Here is a 27,029-nt window from a genome sequence, read left to right as displayed (position 1 = left end):
TTCCTCATTCCGGTCCTTAACAATGTAACTACTATAACAAGCATGTGACTCCCCAGGCCTGTTTCCCCACCCCTTTCATGATGTCTTCTGCACTTTCCTAGGAGCTTGGAGCAGATGCAGCCACCTCAGACCAGTTTCTCTTCTGACACCTGCTGCTCCCCAGACAGTAAAGATCACATGGATGTGCCTAGTCATCCTCTAAGCACACTGCCCACCACACCTGCCACAATGCAGCAGGTTCCTTTGCTTGCTGCACACAGATGCTAGCTGCTGCTTGTCGGGAACTTTATAGAGCTGACGTTAAGACAGTCTAGTTTATATTTACTTACTAGTTGGTGCCTGCCTACGCTTTTGATGATGTCCACTTAAATTTCTAGGTACCCTCCTTACTCACTCCCACCTCAATGATTTCATTTAGCTTCTGGTTCTTGGTTCTGCTGTGATGGACTAGATGATCTCTAGAGGTCCTTTCCAACCTTAACTGTTCTATTATTCCGTAATTCTGTGATCCTCGCCTCTGGAAAATAAGCTAGCAATTATATTCACAAAAATTGAACCCTGAGGAAATTTAGATTTTAAAAAAAGGTCAGTTTATCTATAAATCCTTTATGTCCTTTGCCTTGAATACCAGAAATAATAGCCTGATGTCTTGCAGGAACACCTGCCATTGCCCCTTCACAAAAGGCAGAGCAAAAGACATTGTCACCCTTTCCCATCTCCTTTTTAATAATTCAGCTGGGTTCAATTAATTTCTGTGCTTGACAGGATCTAAGGCAGGCAATTCCCAGGCAATATGAATTATCAGAATATCTTAATCAGAGCAGAAAGGAAACTCTAGAATGGATGAGAAACTATCTGTTTCAAGGTGTAGCTTGATAAATTAAAGTTAAGGATTAGGTGTTAAGATGCCCATGGCTTTGCGTTGGTGATTATAATGGACTATTCCAAAGCTTGTCATTTGTAGGGCCTGGGAAAAAAGAATGCCTGGCTTCATACATTTTTTTTTTTTTTTGCTTTTCATTCTTCTTTAAAGCAGAAGAGATTGGCCAGTTAAAGGTGGATCTTAGTCAAGTCCTGAAACCACTTCTAGTAGTCCTGAGAAGGGTGAGGTTTCTTCACTGTAGTCATTGTCCTATTCTGCTACCTCTTTTTGTAATTTAATGTCAAGACAGCAACCATGTTTGTTGAGCAGATGTGTTTCTCCTATCAAGAAGCTTACACTCCCTGGCAAATTTGGGGTCAGGAAGGAATTTCCCCCAAGTAGGGCTCCTGAGGAGGGAAGGGATTTTTGCTGTTTCTTTTTTGTTGTTGTTGTTTGTTTGTTTTTTGAGAAAAGGCAAGGGTTTGTCCTCTCCCGTAGCTTAAAAAATGCTCCACTTCCTAGGAGACAGGTCTTTTTTTTTTTTTTTTTTTTTTGCCTTACAAATCCCCTGTCAGTAAAGAATCTGAAAGTTTTTGCAGCACAACTCCTGATGCGGTGCTCTGTGTACTTATTAGTTGAGATGATTGATTTTTCATGCTAAGGGACTTATCAGGATGTCGATGACAATTTGTGGGAGGGAGAACAATGCAGATATGTGTAGAAGTACAAACAACATGAGAAAAAAGCAATATGTGAAGAAATCAATACCAATCAAACACATGACTTCTGAAATGTTTGAGAAAGAGGGAAAAATAATGTTGAAAATAGGGGAAGGAGAGGAGCTAAATAGAAAAGAACAATAATAAATGAATTTAAAAGAACACAAAGAAAACCCTTCCATCCTTTCCCATGAACTGCACCTTATAGTGGAAAAGCCTGCCTTGTCTAGTGGCTCTGCAAAATTTGCTGGCAAGTTGTATAACTCCTAGAAGATGAGTCATGCCAGAAAGTTTGGAGAACAGGAGGCAAACAGACTGAAGTTAGTCCACCAGTTCTTATAGCAGTGACATCTTGCCTTTCCTTCCCTATCAGTCATTTTCCCATGATTTTTTTTGCTCCTTATTGTTGTGGTTCCATCCTAATTTGACATCGCCTCAACAGTTTCTTCAACTGTTCTTCAGTATTGCTCCTCTGCTTCACTGACAGTCATTGCTTTGACTGAACACTTATCAGTGTTGTCCCATACAATTTCATGCCACTGCTCTTCGCTGTCATCCCTATCCCCTTCTGCCACCTCCTGTTGTAATTCTGCACCACTCTACCAACTATCTCTGCTGGACCAATGTTGATATTTCCTCCTTACTTCTCACTCACTGTTTCCCCAACTGGTGTCTTCAACTGCTATTTGCATCCTGCCCTCTGCCTCTTGTTCTTTTCCAGCTGCTTCTTCTCTTCCTCGCATTCTGCTTTAGTACATCCAGAATCCATGGTCTGTACCAACATCCATCACAATTCTTTTCTTCTGTCTGACCAAAAATGCTGTGCCTTTTATATTTTCATCTGCATTGTCTGAATCTGCTCCTTATCACCTACTTCATCCTTAGTAAGTGAGCACGCTTAAGAAGAATAGGGTGAACATCTTTCACGTGGGATACAGAAAACATTGTTCAGTATAGTGGGGGAAGCCCCTAAAATGATCTTTGAAGAAAAGCTAAAGTTATTTACAAACAGAAAAAATAGTGAGGAGAATGTAAATGTTAGTAAGTTGCATGTAGACTGGTAATATGTCACGAGAGGATAATATGTCACAAAGTCTTCAAGGAGCAGCTAGCAAGAAGAATCAAAAGTAACAGAGTATCTTTCTTCAAAAATATCAGGAACCTACTATTGTTGATAGGGCAACTGATGATACAGAAGAAGCATACAGTGAAGATAAGGGGATTGCAGAAATCCTTGCTTCTGTGTAATCACAGCAGAAACCAGAGATCATTGTGGCAGAACCCATTCTTGTGGGGTTCATCACTGAACATGTCTGAAATTGAAGTGACTACAGGAAAGTCTATTCAGAACACTGACAAAATGAATACTAAAAAGTTGCTAGGAGCAATGGCTTCTCTCCAGGGTTTTTTAAGGAACTCAAGAATTGGATAGCTGAATTACTCACAGTAGTGTGTAAGCCATGCTTAAAGCCACCTTGATTAGCTGAAGAAGGCAAGGTAGTGAACATGATGCCAATTTTTAAAGGGTTTGAACAGGTTGAATAGGGAGAATGGACAACTTCATGGAAAAGAAATCTCCTGAGGATGACTGGACCACAGAAACCACATTCAGTCAGAAAGTTCCTGACCTGAAAATGTTTGAAGACTGGGAGAATATTAATGAAGTGTGATATATTTGCCCTTTTCTTACTCTTCATCCTGAGCCATTCCTGGGAGGAAGAGGCTAGAAGAAGAGAAATCATGGAGAAATCAAATGATTACAGTATCAAATGAGTGAAAAAAGGAAAGAGGATGAGGGCCAAATGTTTAAGAATACAGAAATAGGAAATCAAGAAAACAGCATCTACAACAGTAACTGTGGCTTCCCAAAAGGTATCCTATGTGCTAAGTGGTGGATGCTGCCAGTGATCCTCTGCACAGAGACATGGCTGCATGAGGGAGCAGAAGTAGCCTACACAATCAGCAGAATCCACTCCCCTACAACCAGGCCTCCTCTTCCTCCTCCTCCTGGAGCTGCAGGTGGACAGTTTGGACAAGGACTGGAATGAGTAGGTGCCACGACTTGTTGGAGTTTCATATACTGAAGGTGAAGGTTAAATACAACCAGAGCCCACTCCTTGATACATCTGTCCCTCATGGGCTGTGAAATCCATACTATCATCTGCTAATATAAGGGAGGTGTGTGCTGTGATCCATCTCCTGAAGGAGGGGGAATGCATACCTGCATGAATTTTGCCTGGTGCTACTGGAGCCAGTTGTGACTTGCAGAGTCGCTGGCTCTTGCTGTAAGACATGGAGAGTGTTGTGGTCCAAGCATTTTGGCAGAGCTGCTGATGAAGGTGACAACATCAACCACAGAAGAATGAGTGTGTCAGCAGCAGAAGTGTAGGTGCTGGTGGTGGTCCTCTCTTTTCTGCTTCAGGAACTTTAGGGACAAAGTCTGAGAGAAGGAGCACCTGCTATTGCAACCACTGCATTCTGCTGGGGACATGGGTAGGGTTGGCCCTGACTTTTCTGCTATTTGCTGCTGGAGAGAAGGAAAGCCTGAGGTGATGCGCTTCTGCTCTGCTATGTCTGGCCCTGCGGACCTTCATCCCTATTTGAAGTCAACTCTGACCACAGCTCTGCCATACGTGACCTGGGCTACCATGGCCCTTACCAGGAACTGCTAGCCCCAGAGGACAGCCTGAAATCAGCTTTCCCCGCTCCAGTTGAGCTTTTTGAGCTTTTCAGTTTATCTTTCATCTGGGAGTGGGAGGGGACCACTCATCTGGATTGATGAGTGATCATCACTGAAGGAAATGCGTGTGAACCCACTGTTCTGTGTGCTGGGAGAAGCAGCATTTTCAGTGGACCTAGGAGAAATATATCTGGCAGTGGATAGGAGCTGGACTGACCTAACATGACATACCATGCTGAGGCATGAAGCACTGGAGTGGAAGATCTGCAGAAAAGTTTTGTCTGAGAGTAAAACTAAGGAGTGATTGTAAAAAGAGCTGAAGACTTTGGGGAAAAGTCCCAGTTTCTCTTCATATAAAGGAGAAATCACATTTTTTAAAAATTATTTATCTATTTTTGAGTGCAGAGAGAATACAGTGTTACAAGGAGTTCATAAACTGGTATAACTGAACATTGCTCCTGTCATTGAACTCTAGATAGAGTAGGCTGGAGGCAGTGACTTTATCAAAAGACTGGCAAAATACTGTCAGTTACCAAGAAATGTAGCCACACAGAGCTATTGAAATATCTCTCTGCCCTTCATTAGCACTCTGCCTTCTTCATACAGAAAAGCCCAGAGGCAGAGTTCCTGCAGTCCAATTCTTTTCTTGGGAGAAGCAGCCAAATGTATAGCTGTAAGATTACTTTCTCTTAAGGAATGAGCTCTTCAGCAATTCAAAAGAAATCCTTGATGTTTGTGGGCTTTCAAAATGATGCAGCCTTATCTGTGTGGGAGTAATTTCGCTGTCTACATGTGTGAACCACTGGCTACTCAGTGAGCAGATCCAATAGCAAGCTGTAATGCCAAGCTCTTGAGATGGAGCTTGATGCTGATTTCTGATTTGGAAGTAATGTGTGGTAGGAGAGCACTAGACTTAAATGACTAACTTTCCATCATTGCCTGAGGGAACTATGAGAGAGGGATTTTAGCACTAAACTATTCCCATACATTAGGCCCTCCATTATAAATCCATTAGAGGCCAAGGATGACTGCTGGAATTTGAAGCTCTTCAGCCTGAGCATGTGGTATTGAGGTGGGAAAAAGCTTCATAAAGGTCAGCTTTGTTTTTTGTAGGGAGATGTAATCTGGACTTTATTTGAAGACCTTGAGAGTTAGTCTACTGTTTTCACTGAGAGGTAGCCAAAACATTAGGTGTCCCAGCTGGAGCGGGCAGGGGTTGGACTAGATGATCTCTAGAGGTCCCTTCCAAACTCAACCATTCTGTGATTCTGTGCTTTATCCTTGCTCGTGAGTATATTACAACTTATTTTATTTTGAACATGCATAAATTTAAACTGCAGATTTTAATTCTTGCTAGGATTTTCTTTACAAGCTATGATGCCACTAGTACTCTGTATTTTCTGTGATGTAACTAAGAGATACTAGGTTAGTAAAATCAGAGTAATGTCTCCAACTTCCCATAAGGTGTTCTCCTAGATTTCTAATTGGTCCCATCATTTAGTTTTGGACCACCTCCAAGTTTTCAACATGTCCATTCCACTAGTCCATGAGTGGCCTCATTGATTCCTGCTCCAGGGCAGCAAGCTCTGGGAGCAATGGGAAGAGTATTCCGTTCAGAGCTGGAGTTTAATCATCTTCTCAACACCTAGTCCCTTTGTGAGCTCTCTTTTCTGAGTTCCAGGTTTTAGGCTACATTTCTCTTGAGTGAGGGTCCTGTTTCCTTTTCTTCACAATATAAAGTCTGCTTGTTCACAAGCCACATAGCCTTGCAAAAGGCTTGTCTCCACAGAGTTGCGTGGGAAGCACACAAATAAAAAACACTCATTCAACACTAAAAATATTAATTTATTTGTACGGCATCAAAAATGAAGAGAAAATGATACCAACAAAAAACTGCTTCTGCCAGCACTTACAGTCTTCCAGTAGTTACTGCTATGTATCTTTTTTCAGGTCAGATGACTAATAGTGATTTATGGGTCAATGGTGTTGAGCAAGCATGGTAGGACTTGCACCCTGGGAGATTCCATGGACATTACTGAGCATTCTTACTTTGTTTGAATATGCTTAATTAAACATTTGAGCAATACTAATCAGAATGAGTCTCTCAGCTTTAGCTACTGATCTTCTTGCCATTTGCAAATTGTGTCAAAAGTAATTTTTGTAGTTATATTTCCAGACACGAACATTCAATGGCATTGGGCTCCCTGTAAGACAAACATTCACCTTTAGCAGTGACTGATATTTCTTTTTGGACAATTATTTTTGAAATTTGTGAGTTAGCCAGTAATTAATCTATATAACACAAATCAACATATTTGTATGCATAGCTATTTTTTCCTTTAGAAGGTCATGCTTATTTACAAATGTCTTGGTTTGTTAAATCTGCAACTGGTATTTTTATCAATCAAATGAATTATTTTGTAAAAGAATACATTAGGCATCTTTGTCACACCTTTTAAAAAGTGAAACCACATATTAAATTACTAATTTATTTTCAGTTTGAAGTTTTTGTTAGCTGCCTTGCATTAGCTTCACATTCTCTTGCCTGTGACTATTACTATGGAACCATATAAGTCATCTCTGTCATTTTGCTTGGATTCCTTTCATATTCCAGGGTTTATAAGTATATGATTCCAACGGACCAAACATCTCCTCAGGCCAAAATTTTATGATGGTGAGGCATTAATCATCTTGGCCTGCTGATCTGAAAATACTTTAACTTAGTAGATACTGTTAGAAAGTCTCTTTAGTTTATAGGTAGACTAGAAAGCTGTTCATCATCCTCACATAATATGAATACATAATTCTGCTTCTTTATGTATACAAAAAATCTACATCAGAAATCTCCTCTATCACAGTTTTATCTACAGCCATCTGGTAAGGATCTAGGATATTGTTGGAATTGCTTGGTTACCCAACATATTTTTTAAAATTTCAAGGTGACTTTAGTGCTAACAGCAATCCAGGTTTTCCGGATATTTTCAATACTCCTTATCAGCTTGTATGCTTCATTACTTCTCATTTATATTGTGTGCCATATAGCTCCTTTCCATCTATACCTTACTTCTACTTTTCTTCTTTTGTTTTGGTTTTATGTAAGATTTCTAAGTGCTACCTTCATATACCTTCAAATTCTGTCAGGCAGAAAAGGATTATATTTCTGCCTATTTCAGACCTGTAGAACCAGATCATGTAAACTTCTATTAGTGAAATTTATTTTATAGAATTTTGTTGTAAGCATTTTCATCATTTTTGATCAATTTACTTACAGTTTAACTTGTAATTTCCTAACTTGAAGGATTTACCATTTTAAGTATCAATTCTGCATACATATTTACCCATCCCTACAGACAGTTGAGACAAATACATACACACAATATCTTACTTAAAAGCATGTCTTTGAGGCATTAATCAAACATATATACAGCTACAGTCATACACCTATATACAATATGCACATATATGTATTCTGAATACCTGTTTACAAAATGTGCACATATTCTGTATCGTCATACAATTACTCAACTCTATACTTTTCCCTGAAACAGGAGTCGAGGCATTTCTAGAAATGTATACACGTTACATCCAATGTCACAGCCCAGCAATGAGCTGAGGTTATCTGTCTCTCTCCCACGATGAAGACTTTTTTTGGTGACTCCATGTCCTCTGGGTCACTCAGTTCCTTCATGAAGGGGAGCCCTGCCTATACTGACCAATTGCTCTGCTAATATTTGGGCAGAGCTCACTCTCCTGAACAAAATTTGTCAGAAGGGAAACAAATAAATGTAGGCAAGGACTTCCTTCATTCTGAAGCCCTTAGAAGTTGCTCAGACTTTAGCTGGAAAGGAAAAAGGAAAAAAAAGAGTAAAATTTATGTAGTGGTGCAAAATATCACCTCACCTTTCACCAGAAATGAATGGGGAAAAGCATTGCAGCCCTGCAAAGAAGCACTCTAAGGAAGTAAGGACTACTAGCTATGGGATGATATGCCACCTACTGCCTTTCCAGCTGCTTCCACAAGCAGAATAAAATCAGAGGACAAACTAGCCCTCTGAGATGAGACACCCCACTCCCCAGTTGAGCCCATTCACTGCTTTGTAGCTGTCAGGAGGCAGAGGCAGACACCAATTTTTCCTTGTCCTCCTCATCCTCTGCTCCCATCCCAACCCTGGTAGTCACTGGAATGACTGAGCCAATTTAACTCTCTGAAACACTGAAGAATTTGGCAGATCTTTGATGGCTTTAATTTGCTGTTTTTGATGAGCTGAAGTGGCTTATGGCATTTGCCAAGTGTTACAGACAGCGAGGGTAAGCAGGGAGAACACACTGATGGGGATAAGGGGAGAAGAAGAAGAAGGGAGCCAGACCCCTCCTGTTCCCCCCTGCCATGTCCCCTCTCCCAACCCTGTCAACCTTGCCGAGCTGATAATTCAGGTCACCATATCCTGTGAGGAATTAGAGTCATTTGTGAGAGGGTTTCCAGCCTATGCACTTCCCATGTTTCCCTCCAGGGCATAGTACTGAAAATAGGACAAGAGGAAATAATAGAATCATAGAATCATAGAACGCTTAAGGCTGGAAGGGACCTCTAGAGGTCATCTAGTCCAACCCCCCTGCACACGCAGGGTCACCTAGAGCATAGCATAATGGCCTCAAGTTGCGCCAGGGGAGGTTCAGGTTGGATACTAGGAAAAAATTCTACATGGAAAGAATGGTGAAGCACTGAAACAGGCTGCCCAAGGAAGTGGTGAAGTCACCATCCCTGGTAGTGTTCGAGGAATGTGGAGGCAAGGCACATAGGGACAAAGTTTAGCAGGTGCAGTGTTGAAGGGCTTACTGTTGGATTCAATGATGTGAAGGACTTTCCCAACCATAATGATTCTATGATGTCCCTTGTTCCTTTTCTCATACTGGAGAAGTGGCTCCATGTTACAGATTCTTCCTACCTGTCTTTTTCCTGCTGAACGCCATGAGTAGGACAATGATGAAAATGACAGTAGCAATGAGGCCTCCTGCCAGTCCTTCTGACCTTGTTTTTTCTGTTGAGGAAGAGGAGAAATGCTGATGTTATGTTTGCTTAAGCAGCTGGACAGCAAGCAAATTGTCCCAGTTAAACAAGCTCCCCCAGGAACTGAATATGCACATGCTCTAGTAAGGTATACAAATGGGACATGAAATTTGAGCTAAGGCCATCCAGACACAGGGCCAGTTATACTGGCCTAGACTGACGTGTTGTAACTTATTTAACTGCAATTAACTTGATTGCTTGTTCTGCTGGGTCAGGAAGAGATATAAGCACAATCTTCCATTAGTAAAGAGATTGAGGACTGCACCAGCATATCAGGCCCCAGGGAGAAAAGCAGTTTTGCTTTTTTTTTTAATGCTGCTGGGGCTATAGTTCCCAAGCAAACATAGCATCCAGTTGAACATCAGGTTCAGCTGGGTGCCTCAGTCCTTGAGGAGGTCCAGAGGTTTTGATCCCTGCTGTGGGTAGGTGAGGTGGCAGGAAGTTAGGGCTTACCTGTGGCCTTCAGGTAGACACTAACAGAGATGGGTTCCTCCAGGGCCACATGTGAAACACGGCAGCTGTAGGTGCCTGGTGCCTGCACTGTGGCTGAACTGATGCTCAGGTAGGAGGAGATACTGTAGGTGCCATCATGGTTTTGTAGGTGGCTAGAGAAACGTGTGCTTGAAAGAGTGATTTCTGCTTCATCTTCAGCAGTCTTCTGGATCCAGCTCACGGAAACATCCAGGGGGTAATATCCATCAATGTTGCAAGTCAGAGTAGTAGTCACATCTCTCTCGAAAGACACTTGCCCTGGAATCACACGGACTCGTGGAGGCTCTGATGGGAGATAAACAGGAAAAGAACTTATTCAGAAACTATCAGCAGGGTATAAAAGTCCCTGTCCATAGGGAGGAAAGATGTGCTGCCCCATGAATGTTGGAGGCAGTAGGATAAGGGCGCAGTATAATGTCAGCCCCTTGGGGACTTGGGCTCCTGCTGCCCCCAGGCTGCCTTCCTTACCAGCCACCTGCAGCTGGATGATGTGCTGGATCTGGTGCTGTGAGGTGGACACCAAACAGATATATGCGCCCTCATCTCCCACACTCACTCCTTGCAGATTAAGTGATGCATCTCCACTTTCTAGCAGCTGTGGCAAATCCACATGGACTTTTGGTTCCACTGTTGCACCTGTGCTTCCTGCCTGGTACCGAAAAAGGCTTCGCCCACTGCCTCGACGCTGCCTCCTCCACTCCAGGGAGGACAGTGGGGAGCTGGGAGCCAAGGCAAAGCGGCAGTCAAGGGTGACTAAGCTGCCAAGGTGGGTCTGCAGGGAAGTGTTGCGTGATGATGACTGAAATTCAACTAGTAATAGAAAGAAAGATATAGGTAAACAGGTTGTAAAACAGATACGGTTTTAGAGAGAGCACTTGCTCACGCTGAACTCCATACCCCCAGGAGGTGTGCTGCATAGTGCCCCCAGGCCATATAGCCCGAAGAGTGGGAGGAAGCTATCTTAGTGCGGTTAACATGGCAGAGAAGCAGCTGGACACCAAGTACATGGCATGGTCTTGAAGGACAAAGTGCTTTCTACCCTCAGGGGATGCCCAAAGCATGTAAACCCCTGAGAGCAGGGATGAGGGGAGCAAGATTGTCCCTGAGGAAGGGCCTTTACAGAGGAACCTGTACAATGGAACCCTTCCTTCCCTATGTGAGTCCTCTCAGCAGCCCTAAGATCCTGGTGAGAGGGCAGGGAATGGGGCTCTTGGGGAGGCAGACTTTCTTCCCCTCATGTCCATCAGGGGCATTTGGTCACCTGTGGTCAGCACTGTCCCCCTCTTGGTCAAAGGGATCCTCAGCTTTGGGTGCAGTATTGCATCTGGCTTTTCGGCCTGCTCGCCGCTGCAGTGGGGGCCTCTGAGCACCAGGGCAATACTGATCCCGCTGGACAGCCGCAGGGTCCCCATGAACCAGCAGGGCCCCTTGCCATGCTGCTGGAAGTTGTATGGGGAGATCTCACAGTTCACTTCCTCCTTGTTGCAGTCGGCACGCAGCAGGGACTGTGCATGTGGGATGGACACCAATGGGGCTGTGAAAACAGAGGGAGAGATTTAACCATCTGACCAAAATGGGGAAAGCGAATGCAAGCTGATGAGACATACTTGGAGAGGCACTATGTGCTGCAAGTGTCAGTCAGAGCCCTGCAATGTAATGCCAGACTTATCAAATGAAGGCTTGGAAAGGATATGAGAGGTTTGTCATTGATTGTCATATGACCTTTGACTGTTCATTGTACTTACTCGCTGCTTGTACTCACTTACTGCTATGCTTCTGCTAGCAAAAAGCATCTTCTCTTTCTTCAGACAAAAGGATGGGAATGCTCTTTAAGGGTGCAATAATACTGCATAGTGGTATAATTCCTGAGAGATTTCTTATGAACTATTCCCAGCAATCCAGAATAGCCCCAGCAGGAGGGAGATATCTCAGCACAAGTTTTCTAATGTCTTCCAAGAATTCCTTCCTTTAATGACTGTCAAGTTCAAGGAACTGTGTGTAAAATTTTTCTGCCACTCAAAAATCAGTTTTCTGAATTCAGTTAAAGGAAAAGCTTGTAAATGGTCAAAACCCACGAGGAGACTCTCTTACCTCAGCTCTCCAACTCACCTGAGACTTCAAAAACAATGTGAGAAGAGGACTCAGCTTTTTCCTGTGGCACTTTGTAAACAGTCGCATCCTCCAGAATCCCATCATCTCTGACGCTGACGCGCCTCAGCACAAGGGTAGCAGGGTCCTTGGAGAATGAGCCACCAAAGGCACCTAGATCAGGGGCACCCCTCCGACCTTCCCCCACGTAGGTGCAGTCCAGGACTATATCCACCGTTTGCAATGGAGGCGTTGCTGTGGGATTTTTTGTTGGCCCTTTAGGGAGGGGAATTAAGCAGTTTCAAGGCCTGTATGTGCATACACTCATGAATCCCACTGCAACCTTCTACCCTTTCTCTTAGATGGAGAGCAAGGATAAATCAACATGAAGCCATGGTCTGTCTACTTTAGGGTTCCTCTTTCTACCACAGCCAAAGCAGCCCCTTGATTTCTCTAATATTGCACTCTGTGGGAAGAAGCTGTTCAGAAGCTTTTACCTGGACACTTCAGTTCAAGGGGTGAGGGTGACAGGGAGTAAGCATGAGATCTCCCCTCTCCCACTGCTGAGCGCGCTTCAGCTGCCCGGAAGGTCCCACTGCCACACACCTGAACTCACCTGCATTCAGACCAAGCAGGCTGCAGAAGAAGAGGAGCTCCTGAATCATGCTGTCCTGAGGAGAGGGGTTTCCAGATGGCCTCCAGGCCCAGAAGACTTTACAGGAATCAAAGCTCCCCCCAGATCGCTTTTGATTTCACTTTCACTCTTACAACACAACAGCAGAAACCCATTAACTATTTTTTCACCAAACCTCTGAGTCTGCGGCCTTAATGGTAAGTCTTGAGACAGCAGAAAAGCAGAGAGCTTTTGACCGGGAGCGAAGGGTATCTGCAGACCTGCATATGTTTTATTTTTTCACTGTCTTATTCTGTGCTGTGCCTGCCTCTTCCTGGTGCCCTGCCATGTGCTGCCTGTTCCCTTCTGCACACACCATGCCCTGCATGAAGCCAGTAACTTCTCTGCATGTGTGCCTTTTAGAAGAGTTATGCTTCCTGAGAGACTTTGGGGTAGAAATTGGTTGGTTCATTGTTTTTTGTCAATCAGCGAAAGGAAACACTTGAAAGGTGGTTTGCTCTGAGGCACTATGACACAGCACTGAGAGCCTGGCAGTGTGCTGTGCCAGAGCCAGAAACCAGGCGAGCCTGCACTTGGAGGGGAAAAAAAAAATCACAGAAAGAAATCAAGCTGCTGCACAGGCATAAGATAGGAAATAGATAAGCTCTGATGGTATTTTAAATACTTTTCTGCCTTTTTTTCTGTCTCCTTGAGATACAGTCAGAGAAAGTGGCTGCTTTTCTTCCTCTGCTGGTCTGTTCCTCTCTTCACAGTCTTGCTAGCCCTGGCAGTGACACAGCTTACCCTTGCCATGGGCATATTCATGTACACATCCAAGCAAGTCTTGAGGCAGGTTTACTCCTTGCATCCCAATCCCATCTACACGCAGTGCTTTAGTCCTACTTGGAAGAGAGTCAGAGGCACATTAATTCTTCCTGCCCCTCAAGGCTCCACTGGAATTACCTTTAGGATCCCTGAATTTTTTTTGTGCTCTCCCTGTCCGGTTCTGGGAGCAGACTGCCTCCTTGCGTACAGCTGCAACAGGCCAAGGGAAGAGCCCATCATGTGCCACTGCCCAATGAGCTGGGGCTGCGCTCACAGTTTCCCGGCACACCTCGAGGCAGAGTGCCGTTTCTCCGAGGCTCCTGCACCCGGGAAAGGCAGCTGCTCTCCCTGTCAAGACAAGGCTTCTTTCCCTAATTTGTTTCTCCAGCTGCTCTCAAGGGGCCAGAGCTACACTTTGAGCCTAGAGGAGCTGATTAGGCCATTAGCCTTTTTACACAGAAGTTGGGGAAAGTCTGCAGCTGGTGCTGAATGAATCGTGACTTAGTGCTTTCAGAGAGGGTCAAACGCAATCATAATGATAGCATTAGTCTTTTAGAAGGAATGAACTGCTCTTGACTATTCTTGATTATCAAATCCTTCTAAAGGTTTGGTAGAGCCGAGTCTTCCTGCTGTTCTCTGGAGCTGCAGTCGTTTGCCAGCTGGATCAGCCAGCCTAAAGGCCTTGGTAAAAAGTTTTGTAGCACACTAAGCTAGCTTGTAAATGCATTTTTTTTCTGTGTAGGTATCTGGTCCAAGATACCCATTTAATGCTGCTGCTGCAACTGCTGAAAGAGCTGTGTCATAGATGTGTCTGGTTTTGTACGCAGGGAGCTGAAAGACAGTAAAATAAGTACCCAGTAGTAAATGAAGTGGGCGGAAGCCTAGACAGCAAGAAGAGAGAAGGTACTGGTGGAGAAGCATCAGGCAGCCAATACAAACAGCTAATGGACTATCTAGTTCAGCTAGGTGGAAGAGGTCAGGGAGTACTAACAGAGATGACTGTATACTATAAGGGTATCTCAGGTCAGAGTCAGCTGCGATTGACTCAAGATTGTCATTGGACATAGAGGGAAAGCTCTAATATTAAATGAGATAGATCCCATAAGGAACTATGCTGCAGTGAGAAACTAACTTAACATTTATGAACTGAAGACTTAACACCGATCATCATAATTGGGCTTAGACCTATGTTTTTCATTATAACAGATAATAAATTCCTGCGCAAAACAGTTATTGAACCAACAAAAGATTACTTAGTTGTAAATAGCAATTAAGTCGTAGAGCAGCTGGTCATCAAAAATAAATTTGGACTGTGTGATCATAGTTCACTTACGTATAAATTAAGCACGAACCTAAGCAAAAGCAGGTCTGTGTATGAAGGGTTTTTCAAAAGGAAAAAACTTAAAGGATTTAGAAGAACTCATTAACTTAGTCTGTAGAGGTAAAAAAAATGAATGTGAAAGAAGCCCAGAATTTCTGTGAGAGATGCACAGCAGTTTTGGAACTGGTATCCCGAGTAAAGAAGCAAAAATTCTTCTCCAACTACCTGGATGAGCAGCCAGACGCACCATGTTACTAAAAATCATGAAGAAAAGAAGGGACAAACTTGTAGAGAAAACTCTTTACATGTTTGCAGAAATAATGTGATATGTCAAACTCAAAAGAAGCTTCCAAAAATAGAAAAAGTTTTTCAGCAATATAAATAAATAATTGAATCAGGAAGGAGAAGGTGACTATGCAGAGAGGAAAAAAAAAAGTAGCTGATACGTAGTCCTACATGCAGGAAAACTAAACTGAAGAACAGAGCAGAGGAAATGAGAGTAATGAATATGAGGATATGGGAACTGCCTGATTTGAAAGTACATTATAGTGATGAAACTAAGAAACTCAAGACAAGTATTTCATTGTTTTTTTTTTAACCATAATATTTTTTATTCTTAAGAAAGCAACAAGGAATTACAGAACTTTACAAAATAACTTTGTTCACACAAACTTTATCTTGTCAGTGTTCACTCAGTGTAGGGAGTTGGGGACCTGCAAGTAATTTCTTTCTCCAGTCTGGACTTATGGTATTTGTTGCTATGTGGCCTACCCATTTGCCTCTTAAGAGATATCCTCCCTCCCATGTTATTATATAACACTGACTGGGAATTCCTAGGAACTTCCTCAAAGAGAAGCCGTTTCCATAAATCACTTGTTGGCAGTGAATGATGAATATACAGGAACATCAAAACTGTGACTTTTTGTGTTTTACCATGCCTCTCAGCTCTTTCAACAACATACCAGTTTAGCCCAGAATGGAAGTCACACTATAGAACAAGAGTCATGATTATGATTCAGAACAGAATGCAATTTACAGAGTTCACCAGGCTCATGCAATTTTACTTTGTTAGCAGAAGCCAAAATGACTAAAGATAAATTCTCCATCCCCTGTCTCATGCTCTCCATGTACTCTACTGAACGTGTCTCTGCTCTGCTTTCCCATCCTTCTTGTTTATGTCAAATTGAAATACTTCCTCAGAAGACATTTCCAGTCCCATCACCTCTTCCACATCCCACTTCCCTTCATGCATTTTCCTTTTTACCTTTTTCCACTTGCCTCTCACCATGTCAGCTTACTCTGGTAGGTCTGCTTTGTCCAAACCACTTACTTTCCTGTTTCCAATCTTCCTACTCTATTGCCCTCAGCTTTTTTTTCCCTGTTCTGAACTCTCTGAAGTCCATGAAGCTGTCATTCTCATTCCTGATTTTTCCAACAAAAAGAAACGCTGAAAAATTTGTCAGTCTCCAGAGTGTGTAGAATATTGTTTCTGCCCGTCACAGGACAGGTGGGCAGCATTAATGGGATCCAAGCCATGAAGGTCTAACGTGTGAGGTGTAAACAGAGAAAAACCTTTGTGCTCTGCTGAGTTGGATCCATTTTCCCAGTTTGGGTCCCTCCACAGCAAAAGAGTTGTTTTAGAAAGTAACAAATGCCATGTTTCTTTTGGTTGAATATATCAAGCTGACTTTCAGGAAATGTTTTGGGTCCTAAATCCTAATTAGGTGCCTAACTTTCTCATGGGTAAGTTTTCCTATTTATTTTTATTTTCCATTAGTCAAATTATGAGCCTAAACAAAGAGGCTGAAGGATAAATCTAAGCCCAAGCCTCCTTCTTTAGTACTTCTGAATGAGTAGGACCATCAACATCAGGCTAGCCTGGCTGACATGCTGTGTTTAATTAACCTTCACCTGATACAAAATCCTCCTCTTATGTTAAGTGAGAATTAAAGTAAGAAGTTTCTAGAAACTGGCATCTTTTAATAGTGGGATTCACCGTTCTCAGTGGGACTTTGCTATACCATCTTCCATCTTCCAGAGTGGGATTAACTGGACCAATCTAAAGATCACTATGGATTTTCAGCTTCTACTGTATAGCCAAAGCATAGGCTGTGAATAAATCTTATTGGTTTAATCAAATTTACAGTTTACAAAAGGGTGCATTTACCAGGGTGAATTTTTCTCTCTCTTGATGATTTAGGAGCCTGTATATCTCCAGTGCATGTTATAGAAGTATCCAAGGGAAAAGGATCAAAGTCTAGTCTCCTAGATGTTGCATCTTAACCCAAGTTGGTCCCTAGGGATGGTGGTTGAGACATTCCCCTCTCTAACTCACACCTTTAATGACTACACTTGCCAAAGCTGCAGTCTGACTTTGGCACCTCCTTCCACATCCCAGAGTACTTTAGCAATTCCTGTCAGGTTAGAGAACACCTGTCTGTGTGCTCAAAACTTCTCCAGTCAACAGAGAGGTGTACTTATGTATCAAGCTGTACTTATGTAAATGGACCTACATTAACTGCCTTTGCTTTTCTCAGGGACATAGTGTCAGAGCAGTTGCCTATCTTCAAGGTTGCCAAGATGCTACTTTCAAACAATGTCCTTATTACTTTCTCCAGGTTTCTCAATTAAGCAAATAACAGAAAAAGAAATAAAAAGGACATGATGTCAGTGAGCAGTGTGCCAGAACATTTTAAAAATTAAATTAATGCAGGAAAAAAATGCAGGATGTTCCAGATATAGCTGGAGGAAAGCCAATTTTGTATTTGCAAAGAAGAGTTAAAAACAACAATCTTCGCAATTGAATTTTCAAATCTTCTTTCAAATGACCTTGAAAGGACCATGGGGAAGAAGATGCAGGTCGTTCAGAATCTGCGCTTGAAAGTAGAGACCAGGGTCTTTTGAATCTGTTCTTGAGGTTCATGCATGCTTGGCAGCAACACAGGGTCCTTCTTGTGCTCCACGTCGTAGAAAGGACAATTCTTCAGGTGTTCAGACATGCTTATAGCATCATTGAACTGCCATTTGTTAACTGTGGAAAACAGGCTGCTGAACTGCCAGATCTAATATGTGGGGAAGGGAAGAAGGGAGGGAAGAAAAATTTGGGAGACAAGACTGGAATGTTAGAAAAAAAGTAATAAGATTTAAAAAAAAACTTGGCTTACATGCTTATATGTATGCTACTTGTACTGGACAGACTAGTGAAATTTTGATCAGGCAGGGCTGGTATAACAAATAACAATGTGGTCTGTATAGGTATGTACCTCATACTTTTGTCATCAACTGCTATTTTTAGTGAGAAATTATCCTTCTCTGGTTTTTGGTGCTAGTCCAGTACTTAGGAAATCCATTAGGACATCCAGGACACCTGACTACTGCACATCTACAGAAAACTATATAACATATGTACAATGTGCAAAAATGGGAGATTAGATACATCCGAGGTAGTTGTAAAGCTGAGTAAACAGAACATGCTTACATAATACCCCTTTCTTTCTCTCCCTCTGCCTCGAAAGAAAGACTAAAGACTAAATAAAAGTCACCTCCTAGTTGAAAGCATGTATCAGAAACTTGGAAGTAACCACCCCCTAACAAGTCTGGAAAATTTGGGAGTTAAAGTTATTTCTAGAAAGAATCCAATCTTGTAAAAATAGGAATGGCGCTGTTAAAATGTGCAGTGTTGTTTGCAGTGATAAGACTGCAGTTAAATCACTTTAATATTTGCTGTATCCCATCAAATCAAATTAGCTTTTAAAGTCGTATTAGATTTCCTCCCAAATGTACTTTCTTGTAGAAGAAGAACAGTAGGTGTTGTTATAGGTGTAGTTCAGAATAGCCTGCACCTATCCTAGTCCTATGTAATCATAGCTATTATACACAATGATCAACAAGTTCAGTTTAATCACAAATGGAGTGTTTTGAAGCAGAGTCTGTGCATCAGAAACAAGTTAATATGCGGTCAAAACAGACAGCTAACATGAAAGGGCTGGGTATGCTTTAGAGGGAAGGCCACTGGTTTGAAATTAGGCTGTACTAACTGGAGGTAATTGCTATTTGATTGCTCAACTGGAATTTCTTCCTTCTACTGAAGGAAGCCACATCCTCCAGTAAATGATTTTAACGGCTAATTTCTTTTTTGGGTTTGGCTAATTCAGCTTGCAGCCATTGGTTCTTGCTTCACTAGATTCAGAAGTCACCACACTTAATATTTTCTCTTAATGGGAAGCACTTCTCATGAATTGCTAGGTTTCCTTTTGGCAATACCAATAAGCCTTTAACCATCGGGTAGAAAGCCAGGTCATCAGATCATTTTTGTGACTTGTCTTTGGATCTCTCTCTCTTGTTTTATGTAAGAACATCTGCAAGGCTATCAGCTAGTTAAAAAAAAAAAAAAAGGCAGTAACTGTTTTTTGTTTTTTCAAATAGTATTTAAACTCAGCTGTGGTCACATATTTCATTCAGACTATCCAGGACAGCCAACAAGGAAAATAATTGTCCATCATAAACAGTAGGAGGCCAGTTTCAAACCACCAGCTTAACAAGAAAGGCCTTTCTATCTACATGCTTCTCCCTCAGGTGCTCACATCCCAAAAAAACAGACTTTTATGGCAGCCTTGTGAACGATGCAAAGCCTTGTGAATCATGAAAACCTTAGGAGGTTGATGTGAATCCTGAACTCCTTTCGCAGTCACATATTGTTATACTTTACACTTGTTGATGTTCTGAAGCATATTTTAGTTTAAAGATCCCCTAGACTAGCTTGTAAGGAGGATAAAAGAAAAGGACAAATCTCAAGTTCTTCAAAAAATTGTGTGTAACCTTTAAGCATCAAGTATTCTCAAATCAGAGCACCTATGCTAACAAGTTACACAAAGCAAACCTGTGTGGAAACATGCAGCTGGTCAGTAGGAACTCATTTATACCTTCCTACCTTTGCTTTCCTTCCCTGCACCCTCTATGCTTGCACCCTCTATGCTTCAATTTAAAACCTCATGATCCTTCCCCATTTCTTACATGCAATGTCACTTGCTATGCTTTTTTTTTTTTTTTTTTTCCTGGAGAGAACCCATGACTATTCTTTTCCCAATATCAGTCACTTGCCTTTCTGCGAGCTTTCCATGAAGTACCTCCGTGGGAATATCTTTTTTTCTCCCAAACCAGTAGGACCATTCCTCTCTCTTGAAGAAGAGTGGCACAGATTTCCCGCATGAGCACTGACACTTGTGATAGCTGAGATAAGCTGAAGCTGTCCAGGAACCCAGCAATGTACTTGAGCACTTCTACTGGAAGGCTACTCAGTGAGTCTTTATTTCTCCCTCTATTAACCACTGTGGAGTTGAATTTCCCTGATTCAGCCAGAAGGGTGTCAACCTCTGGTTTAATAGCAAATGTCTTGAGAGGCTGGCTGTATATAACCTTGGCCTTAAGTCCAGCAGGGCGGAAGTGGTTTTGAACATAGGTGCATCCCAAGTAGGCCAGTGGACAACGATGCTGGAACCATCCATCCAGACATGACTGGATATCAGCATGCACATTCTTGAAATGTGATGGGAACTCGTCCCTCCTGAAGAAGTGACTGCACGTGAATGTGAAAGCTGAACTGCTTTTGTTGTGTCTCCTTGTTACACATTCTGTGTAGAGCTCCACGTGGAGTTCGAGTGCACTTTTTTCATCCACAATATCTGCCAGAACGGTAGTGGAGGAGAAGGGCTCCACCTGAAAGTTGTAGGTCTGTGTTGCAAAATCCACAAAAAGTCCATCAATACCCCTTGCTTCAGAGATCTCATGGCCTTTCAGTTCTTTTTCCAGTGCACACAACAGTGTGGTTTTAATTATATTTGCTTTAGGTAGTTCTTCTATGCTTATTCCCAATTCTGAGGTGTCTACCAACTTCTCTGAGGTTGGCATCTTGTGTCCCAAGGCATCTCCTAGTCGTGCTCTTTTGCCACAATAGCTAACTGGCACTTTAAAGGTGTACACAGTCTTTACCTCCTGAGCTTCTAAGTTCCCATACACAAAGTCTTTTTCTTTGGGAGTGCAGGCAGCTAGCTGGCCAAAGCGAATGAGCATTCCTCCGTGATGTACCAGATACATATTGTAATCAGCTACACCAACTTCTTTCTTCAACCTCTCCAGGACTCCTTCTTGCCAGGGAGCCAGTCCTGTCATTTCTGCATTTGATGATACCTGTGCTGGCTTTTGGTCTTTTGCTTCTTCTACATCAGGTGCTTCCTTTGCCTTCTTTGTGGAGGTATCAGTGCTGGGGGCTGATGCTGTTTTCTTGGAAGCCTCCTTCATCTTCTCTCCTGCACTGACTGCTGAACCTGTTACCTTACAGGCGGAGAGCTCTTTGCTGAAAATGTTCTCCCAGGTTTTGTAACCCCCCAGATCCATTCCTTCTTTGTCTTTTGCTAATTCTTCACGCTCACGTTGGCTAAGCTCAGATGATTGGTTATCACCTTGGGAACCACAGGTTAATCCTCCCACAGCACCTTCTTCCTCCCCTGTGTCTTCATCCTTTAGCTCTTCCACTTCATACTTTTCCCTCCATTCTGGAAACAATTCAGCCATTTTCAAAGTCCTGAAAAGTATATTCTGGTCTCTGAGGGCCAAGGCCGTGTCAAGACAGTCTTCATTCAAGGTTTCCTTCATAATGTTCTCATGGAGGGTTGTGTCTGAATCCACATTTGGCCAACGATTCCACTCCATTGAGCAGCAGACAACACTGGCTGGACAAACCTGAAGGTGCTTCGCTAGCTTAAAGCGGGCCATGGAGAAAGGACAGCCATAGGCTGAGTTGAGGCAGGACACATGCTCTAAGGGACAGAGCAATTGGTGCTCCTCCTCCTTGCACATGTGAAAGGTGGCCCCACAGTGAAGGCGGCAGCTGATCACCATGCAGGAGATGGAGGGCTCAATTGGTGCACGGCAGTGCCGGCTGAAACATCTCTCACAGTGCCTGTGCTGCCCAGGGGGAGGCTTCTGAGCCCGGTACTGCGTGTATCAAACACAAGGAGAAAAGCATTATTGTCTGGAGGAACAAGAATGGTGGTCAGATTGTGTGAGCTTGATTTCCACATGGTGGAACTGTTCACATGCAGTTTTAGAGGAAATAAGACTGTGGGCAAATGACTTCTGATTACATAGGAGCAGAGACCCCTCTGTTACAAGGTAGCCTGATAGCAGCAGTATATAGGTAGGGTCTTACAGGTCTTTAGCCAGTAGACCAACAGAGGAAGCAAAGCTTTGAGAGAGTGACCTAATTTCTGTCCCTATATTTGCACTGATTCAGTCAATTCCAAATTGCTGAAATCAAGACTGCAAAATAAATTATATGAGAGCACAGAAACGTTCCACATTTCGTCAATTTTATTTGTGTAGGAAAGACAACCCTTTTTCCTCCTCCATAGAAAAATTAATTGGTCATATGGCTATTGAGGGAGACTAAGAGTCAGGGATGTTTACGAGATAACATTCTGTAAAGTGCTAAACAGCTTGGGTGAAGGCTGGTTTGCCTAGTCTTCTTTGCTCTTCTTTCCTGATTTATCAGTATATTCCTAAATGATGCATCATGTTATGGAACAGAGACTGCTAGAGACTTTCCTTCAGGCTGATTTCTGTCATATTCGCTTGGAGGAGCCAAAACCCTGCCTGAGGTGATCCTTTAGGCTGCAGTGTTTGGAGAAGAGCTCTTTTTTTTTTTTTTTAACAGACCAAAATTCCCATTTGGTGATCACCTTGCTTTCTTTTGCTGTCTCCAGTGTCAAGTAGATATGAAGGAGGAGAAGAGAGTAGGCATTGTTTATGCTATGCCCCATTCAGCACCGCAGTAGTGTAGTCAGAGCAAAAGAGTAATGTCAAATATCAGCAGAGATTTTCCCTTCCGATGCCAGTATAGGAGAGCTCAGCTCTGAGCAAGCTTTTTACAGAAAGTCTCTTTAAGAAATATTTATTTCTCTCTGGATATTTTAAAATCTGGATCACTTATTTATTTTAGAGCATGTTCCCACAAACAAGTCATCATTGCTCTGGTTTTCAGTTCATCCCATGTACTTCTGAAAACACAATGTGAAACACTACCTGAAATGGAATAGGTGATTGTGACTTCATCGTGTTTTATATACTGTTTTTGAAGATTTTGTCTTCAAGTAATACCACAGTGGGCCAGAAAATAGAGAAGCAGGACTCAGGCAACAAGAACGGAAATGAACAATACCAGTCTAATCTCTGTTTCCTAATTCAGCTGCCATCAGGCAGCTCCATAATTTAACATTCTGCAACTGACAGACTGGATTAACAGAAGTAGCTGTGGATGCCAACACAAATGTTTCAGACATTTCAAGCAGCTTTATCATGTAAACAAGCTACATGTTTTCTTATGGAAGACTGCATTTCAGTTCTCACAGCTTTGTACTTCTGTGGTTTCAAAATGTACATATTTTTTTCCAAACCTCTCTTTAAAAATCCATAATACATAAAGGAAATATAATACTCCTGAAGCCCAATAACAAAACTGCTATTGTACTGTGTTGTACTGTTTCAATGACTCACCTTTCATACCTTCACACTCAGGCCATGGAAGTCGGTATAAGCAAAGATGTCTGGGGAAAGCACTTCATGCTCTTTCCCACCCTCACGGAAGACTGCACATATGTGTTGGAATTTGATGTGCATTGATTGCTCAACACATCTTCATTTCATCTGCTGCATTTCATCTTACTGAATCAGCCCTCCATCCTGCATAGTGGGGGAACAAGTCCTTTGTGATCCCTTAACCCAGGGACAACCATACACTCCGAAATGTAAGCTTGAGTACCTTGGACTTTCTTTGCACACATGGGATAAACTCAAGAAAGCAATACAGAAAAGTAATATTTCATAACTATCTATTATTGTGTTCCTTGCCTTCTTTGGATTTCTGCACTGGGTTCTGCACAGGGATGGCCCCAGCCAGGTTCAGCCTCTAATACACAATCTTTAGGATGGTATCTACTCCTCTTTAGACTGCTTAGTTTGATCCACCTCTGTGCAGCTCAGGGAAGTGAGAGACACAGATGGATATATTTCTCGTTGGCAGCATCCCTGCTACTTTCATTCTTGTAGCATTCTGCTGCAAATATAATTTCTAAAAATAGTCCCAGCTATGACTTGCATAAGGTCAGAAGAAGGCTGGGTACATTACGCTGCAATAAAAACATGAATGTATGAACAATACTTTCCACTGCAAAGTTAACTCTCAGAAAGAAATAACTGGTAAATAAAACTTTGTTTTTCTTATGAAAAGTGATGATATCATAGTATTTAGACCCAGAATCAATCTTCACAAGGAAGGGAAGATAGGGAAGTCGTTATTTGGATCTGCCATTTTTAGTTTAGTTTGCTTCATCTCTAAGTTGAATGTGTTGTTCTATCAGAAAAATGATTTCTATACCTTTCTCCTTAGTGTTAAATCTCTTAAGCTAGAGGACAAAAAGAAAGATTTTTTTTTTCTCATATATATCATTCTCTGCCAGGTATTTTGCATGTGTCTCATATTCTGACATGCTGGTATTAGCTCTGCATTTTAGTTAATGATATTATCATCAGTGCACAATTTACAATCAACTTTCAAAACAATAATAATTTACAAATTCTTGCCTTACTAAGTTTGACACACAAAATTCAGAGAGAGATGGGACACATGCACCAGATAGTGAAACATTTCTACATACTCCTTGTTTCTCTGCAACTTGCAATATCTTCTAATAATTGGATTTTAAAAAAAAAAAAAACAGTAGAAATGTCTATTTGAATCATCTTCAAGCTACCACAGAATGAAAGGATATAAATTATAGTCCGCATTTTGTCCACTTTGGTAAATCCTTATTTTTAGACTGCAATGACAGCAAATAAAGCAAGGTTTAAAAATATACAGCTGCTATTCTAACTGCCGATATGTCTGTGTTTGGAGCAGATCTTTTCACTGATAATGATTTATGGTTTATAAATTAAATATATTTTATTTTTGGTGTGTATTTAATTCAGCTGTAGTCAATGAGCCAAAACAATACATTTGTTTTCCTGTTTGTTATCTGCCATATGTGGAGAACTAATATTCTTACAGAATCGAGGGATCACTCCCATTTTAGGGAACCATCAGAAAGGCCTACCAGAAACCTCAAATAATTGGCTTACAGAGTGCCTCTGAAATATAATCATAAATGACCATAAAAAAAAAAATCTTTTGAAGACTGACAAGTGACATACACAGTTTGTAAAAATCTCTGGCAAGTTTGGAGCTAAAAATTTTAAAGTTATGTATGATGTTACGACAAAAAAAAAAATTAAAGGAAAGCAAATATTTTGGAGTATAGAGGACAGGTAGCAGGAATTTGCTATTTCTTTTAATTGTTATTACCCATTATGTAGCCATTACCTTATTTTCAGCATAACACCTAAACCTTTAAGTACATAGTTACTAATTTCCTTTCAAGCTTTTTGAAGATATTTTTTATCTTAATAACTGAGTGGTTCACAATCCATAATGAATTAATCCTTGCAGTACTAGAGGTAAATAGATATTATTACTCCTATCTGACAGCTGGAGCATGGAAAGATTAAAATAATCATATAGAATACTTTAGATTAAAAATATATGCCACACTCAGAGATACTTAGGTTCTGATATTTCACTCACAGTGGGATGCCTTCAGCAAAAAGCCCCCAGCAGAGACTGGGTAGGAAAACATTCTCTAGAGTAGCACTGATATCTCCTTAGGCTAGAGACCTTCTCTTTTTGTGCAGTGTAGCATATTGCATTTGGCCATGACTCTGGAGAATTTTCTAAAGTCCTATTCTTTGATACAATGAATTGAAAATAAAAAGCAAATCCAAGAATGCCATCATCTGGTATCATAGTGACCTCCAATTTAGTCTACACCCTGCAGCGGGGACAGCTACAACTTGATTTGCCTTAGGAGTAGTGTTTGACTGTCCTCCGTGTTACTCCTGCTCTGCAGTCGCTGCTCAGACTGTGCTCATGTCATCTTGTCAACCTAGCTTCAAATGAGTCCCAGAGCGAGAGTGCTGCAACTCGGGGTGAGTGGAAAGGCAGTGTAAAAGCTACATGTGAAATGTTCTCAGGATCTTTAGTGAACTGCTGCTGCATGCGTGAAAGCCACGGTTTCTCAGAGATGTAGAATGTGCATAAGCTGGTGTGGATTTCATAGGGGTGCTTCAACTGCAAGGCAACACTTCTGGTGAACCTCAAATTCCTGGAATAAGACAGAGAGCCTAAAGGTTTTCAGTGAGATAGCTGTCCCGTCAGAAAAACCCAAGGAGAGATGGAGATGATGCTGGGACAGTTAGGGAGCCATTCCCTGTATTTTCTAGCTGGGCATCAGCTGACTGAAGCAGGGCCGTTTTGTGGCATTAACCACTGATTCAGAATTACTGAAAGAGCCAGAATTGAAAAAAAAAAGGTTTAAATAGGCAGATACACTGTGGGTCCACAGTACAGGGCGCCAGTCATGCAGAGACCTCAGCCCTTGCTCCCTGCTTTGCTTTTCTTGCAGAGCACAACAGTACATCAGATCTTCTTCAGCTCCCTAAATCTGGCATGCAGGATTATGGAGCTGAAGAGAGGCTGGGGCATCCATGGCCTCCCACCCCCCAGACCTGTGCTGCACACATGCAATACAGAGGCAGGGGAGCTTGGTTTACAGTGTTTATCCAGGCAGATGCACTAGTGCTCTTCTAGGAATAGGAGGGGAGGGTTGAGGTGGGGCATGGCTAACAACTTAGTCGTTTCTCTCCTTAGACAAAGGCCAAAAATAAAGAAAAATAAACTCCATGTGCTGAAGTGACCCCCTGAGCTTGCAGTATGGTGCTGGGCAACGTAGCACAGCCTCAAACACAACAGAAGGGTCTTGTGCTGAGCCTCCCGCAGAGCCATGAGGGGCCGGGCAGCAAAGGGAGAAGGGCCCCTGTGCTGTCCTTGGTAGAGACGTATGCTATTAAGCAAACCCTTAACTTTGCACCAGTAACTGGCAAATGGGTTTAGTTCTGGTTTAGGTTCCATAAGCACTTTAAAATAACAAGTTCTAGTTTAATTGCAGTTTGAGAAAAAATATAATAGCCCAATCTGTTTATCTGTTTTTTTTTGTTTGTTTGTTTTGTTTTGTTTTTTTTTTTTTAAATCTTTGGGCTCAGGTTCTATTTTACTCCCTGGTAACAATATCATTAACACATTTCCCTGAAAACTTCTTGACATAATCAAGTGAGTGGTTTTAAGTAAAACAAAATAAAAAATCAGCCCAAGACAGTTGCTCAGCACAGAGAATTTCAGAGCTAATGGTTAACTCATAAAAACAAGAAAATAAAA

General features: G+C 42.0%; 2 protein-coding genes and 1 long non-coding RNA gene across 3 annotated transcripts in view; all 3 read right to left on the bottom strand.

Annotated features, from left to right (window-relative positions):
- Nucleotides 1-27,029, bottom strand: part of LOC148595429 (uncharacterized) — a 194,442-nt gene that overhangs the window by 13,552 nt on the left and 153,861 nt on the right. The gene's annotated exons all lie outside the window — the stretch shown is intronic.
- Nucleotides 8,089-12,574, bottom strand: TAPBPL (TAP binding protein like). The gene is made up of 7 exons (XM_088520817.1): nucleotides 12,526-12,574; nucleotides 11,931-12,185; nucleotides 11,083-11,355; nucleotides 10,290-10,631; nucleotides 9,783-10,106; nucleotides 9,208-9,300; nucleotides 8,089-8,099 (listed from the first exon to the last, which is right to left on the bottom strand). The coding sequence occupies exons 1-7, from the start codon at nucleotides 12,572-12,574 to the stop codon at nucleotides 8,089-8,091; spliced, it is 1,347 nt and encodes a 448-aa protein (XP_088376943.1).
- FBXO40 (F-box protein 40) lies at nucleotides 17,199-22,777 on the bottom strand. Its single transcript, XM_088520816.1, has 3 exons — nucleotides 22,748-22,777; nucleotides 19,769-21,661; nucleotides 17,199-17,730 (listed from the first exon to the last, which is right to left on the bottom strand). Exons 1-3 carry the CDS (start codon nucleotides 22,775-22,777, stop codon nucleotides 17,533-17,535), a joined length of 2,121 nt encoding a protein of 706 aa, XP_088376942.1. The 3' UTR covers nucleotides 17,199-17,532.

Source organism: Tinamus guttatus, unplaced genomic scaffold (assembly GCF_059628265.1).
Source record: "Tinamus guttatus ecotype Peru unplaced genomic scaffold, ASM5962826v1 Tinamus_guttatus_pri_ptg000098l, whole genome shotgun sequence".
NCBI lineage: Eukaryota > Metazoa > Chordata > Aves > Tinamiformes > Tinamidae > Tinamus > Tinamus guttatus.
This window is presented reverse-complemented; position numbering and strand designations above follow the sequence as displayed.

Coding starts and splice junctions, on each gene's coding strand:
- TAPBPL (XM_088520817.1), bottom strand. CDS start 12,574: ATGATTCAGGAGCTCCTCTTCTTCTGCAGCCTGCTTGGTCTGAATGCA. Junction 10,107..10,289: donor CATCCAGCTGCAGGTGGCTG/GTAAGGAAGGCA, acceptor ATCTCCCATCAG/AGCCTCCACGAGTCCGTGTG. Junction 9,301..9,782: donor TGTCTACCTGAAGGCCACAG/GTAAGCCCTAAC, acceptor CTTCCTCAACAG/AAAAAACAAGGTCAGAAGGA.
- FBXO40 (XM_088520816.1), bottom strand. CDS start 22,777: ATGAAGTCACAATCACCTATTCCATTTCAG. Junction 21,662..22,747: donor AATCACCTATTCCATTTCAG/GTAGTGTTTCAC, acceptor TGATACACGCAG/TACCGGGCTCAGAAGCCTCC. Junction 17,731..19,768: donor CATGGAAAGCTCGCAGAAAG/GCAAGTGACTGA, acceptor CCCACATATTAG/ATCTGGCAGTTCAGCAGCCT.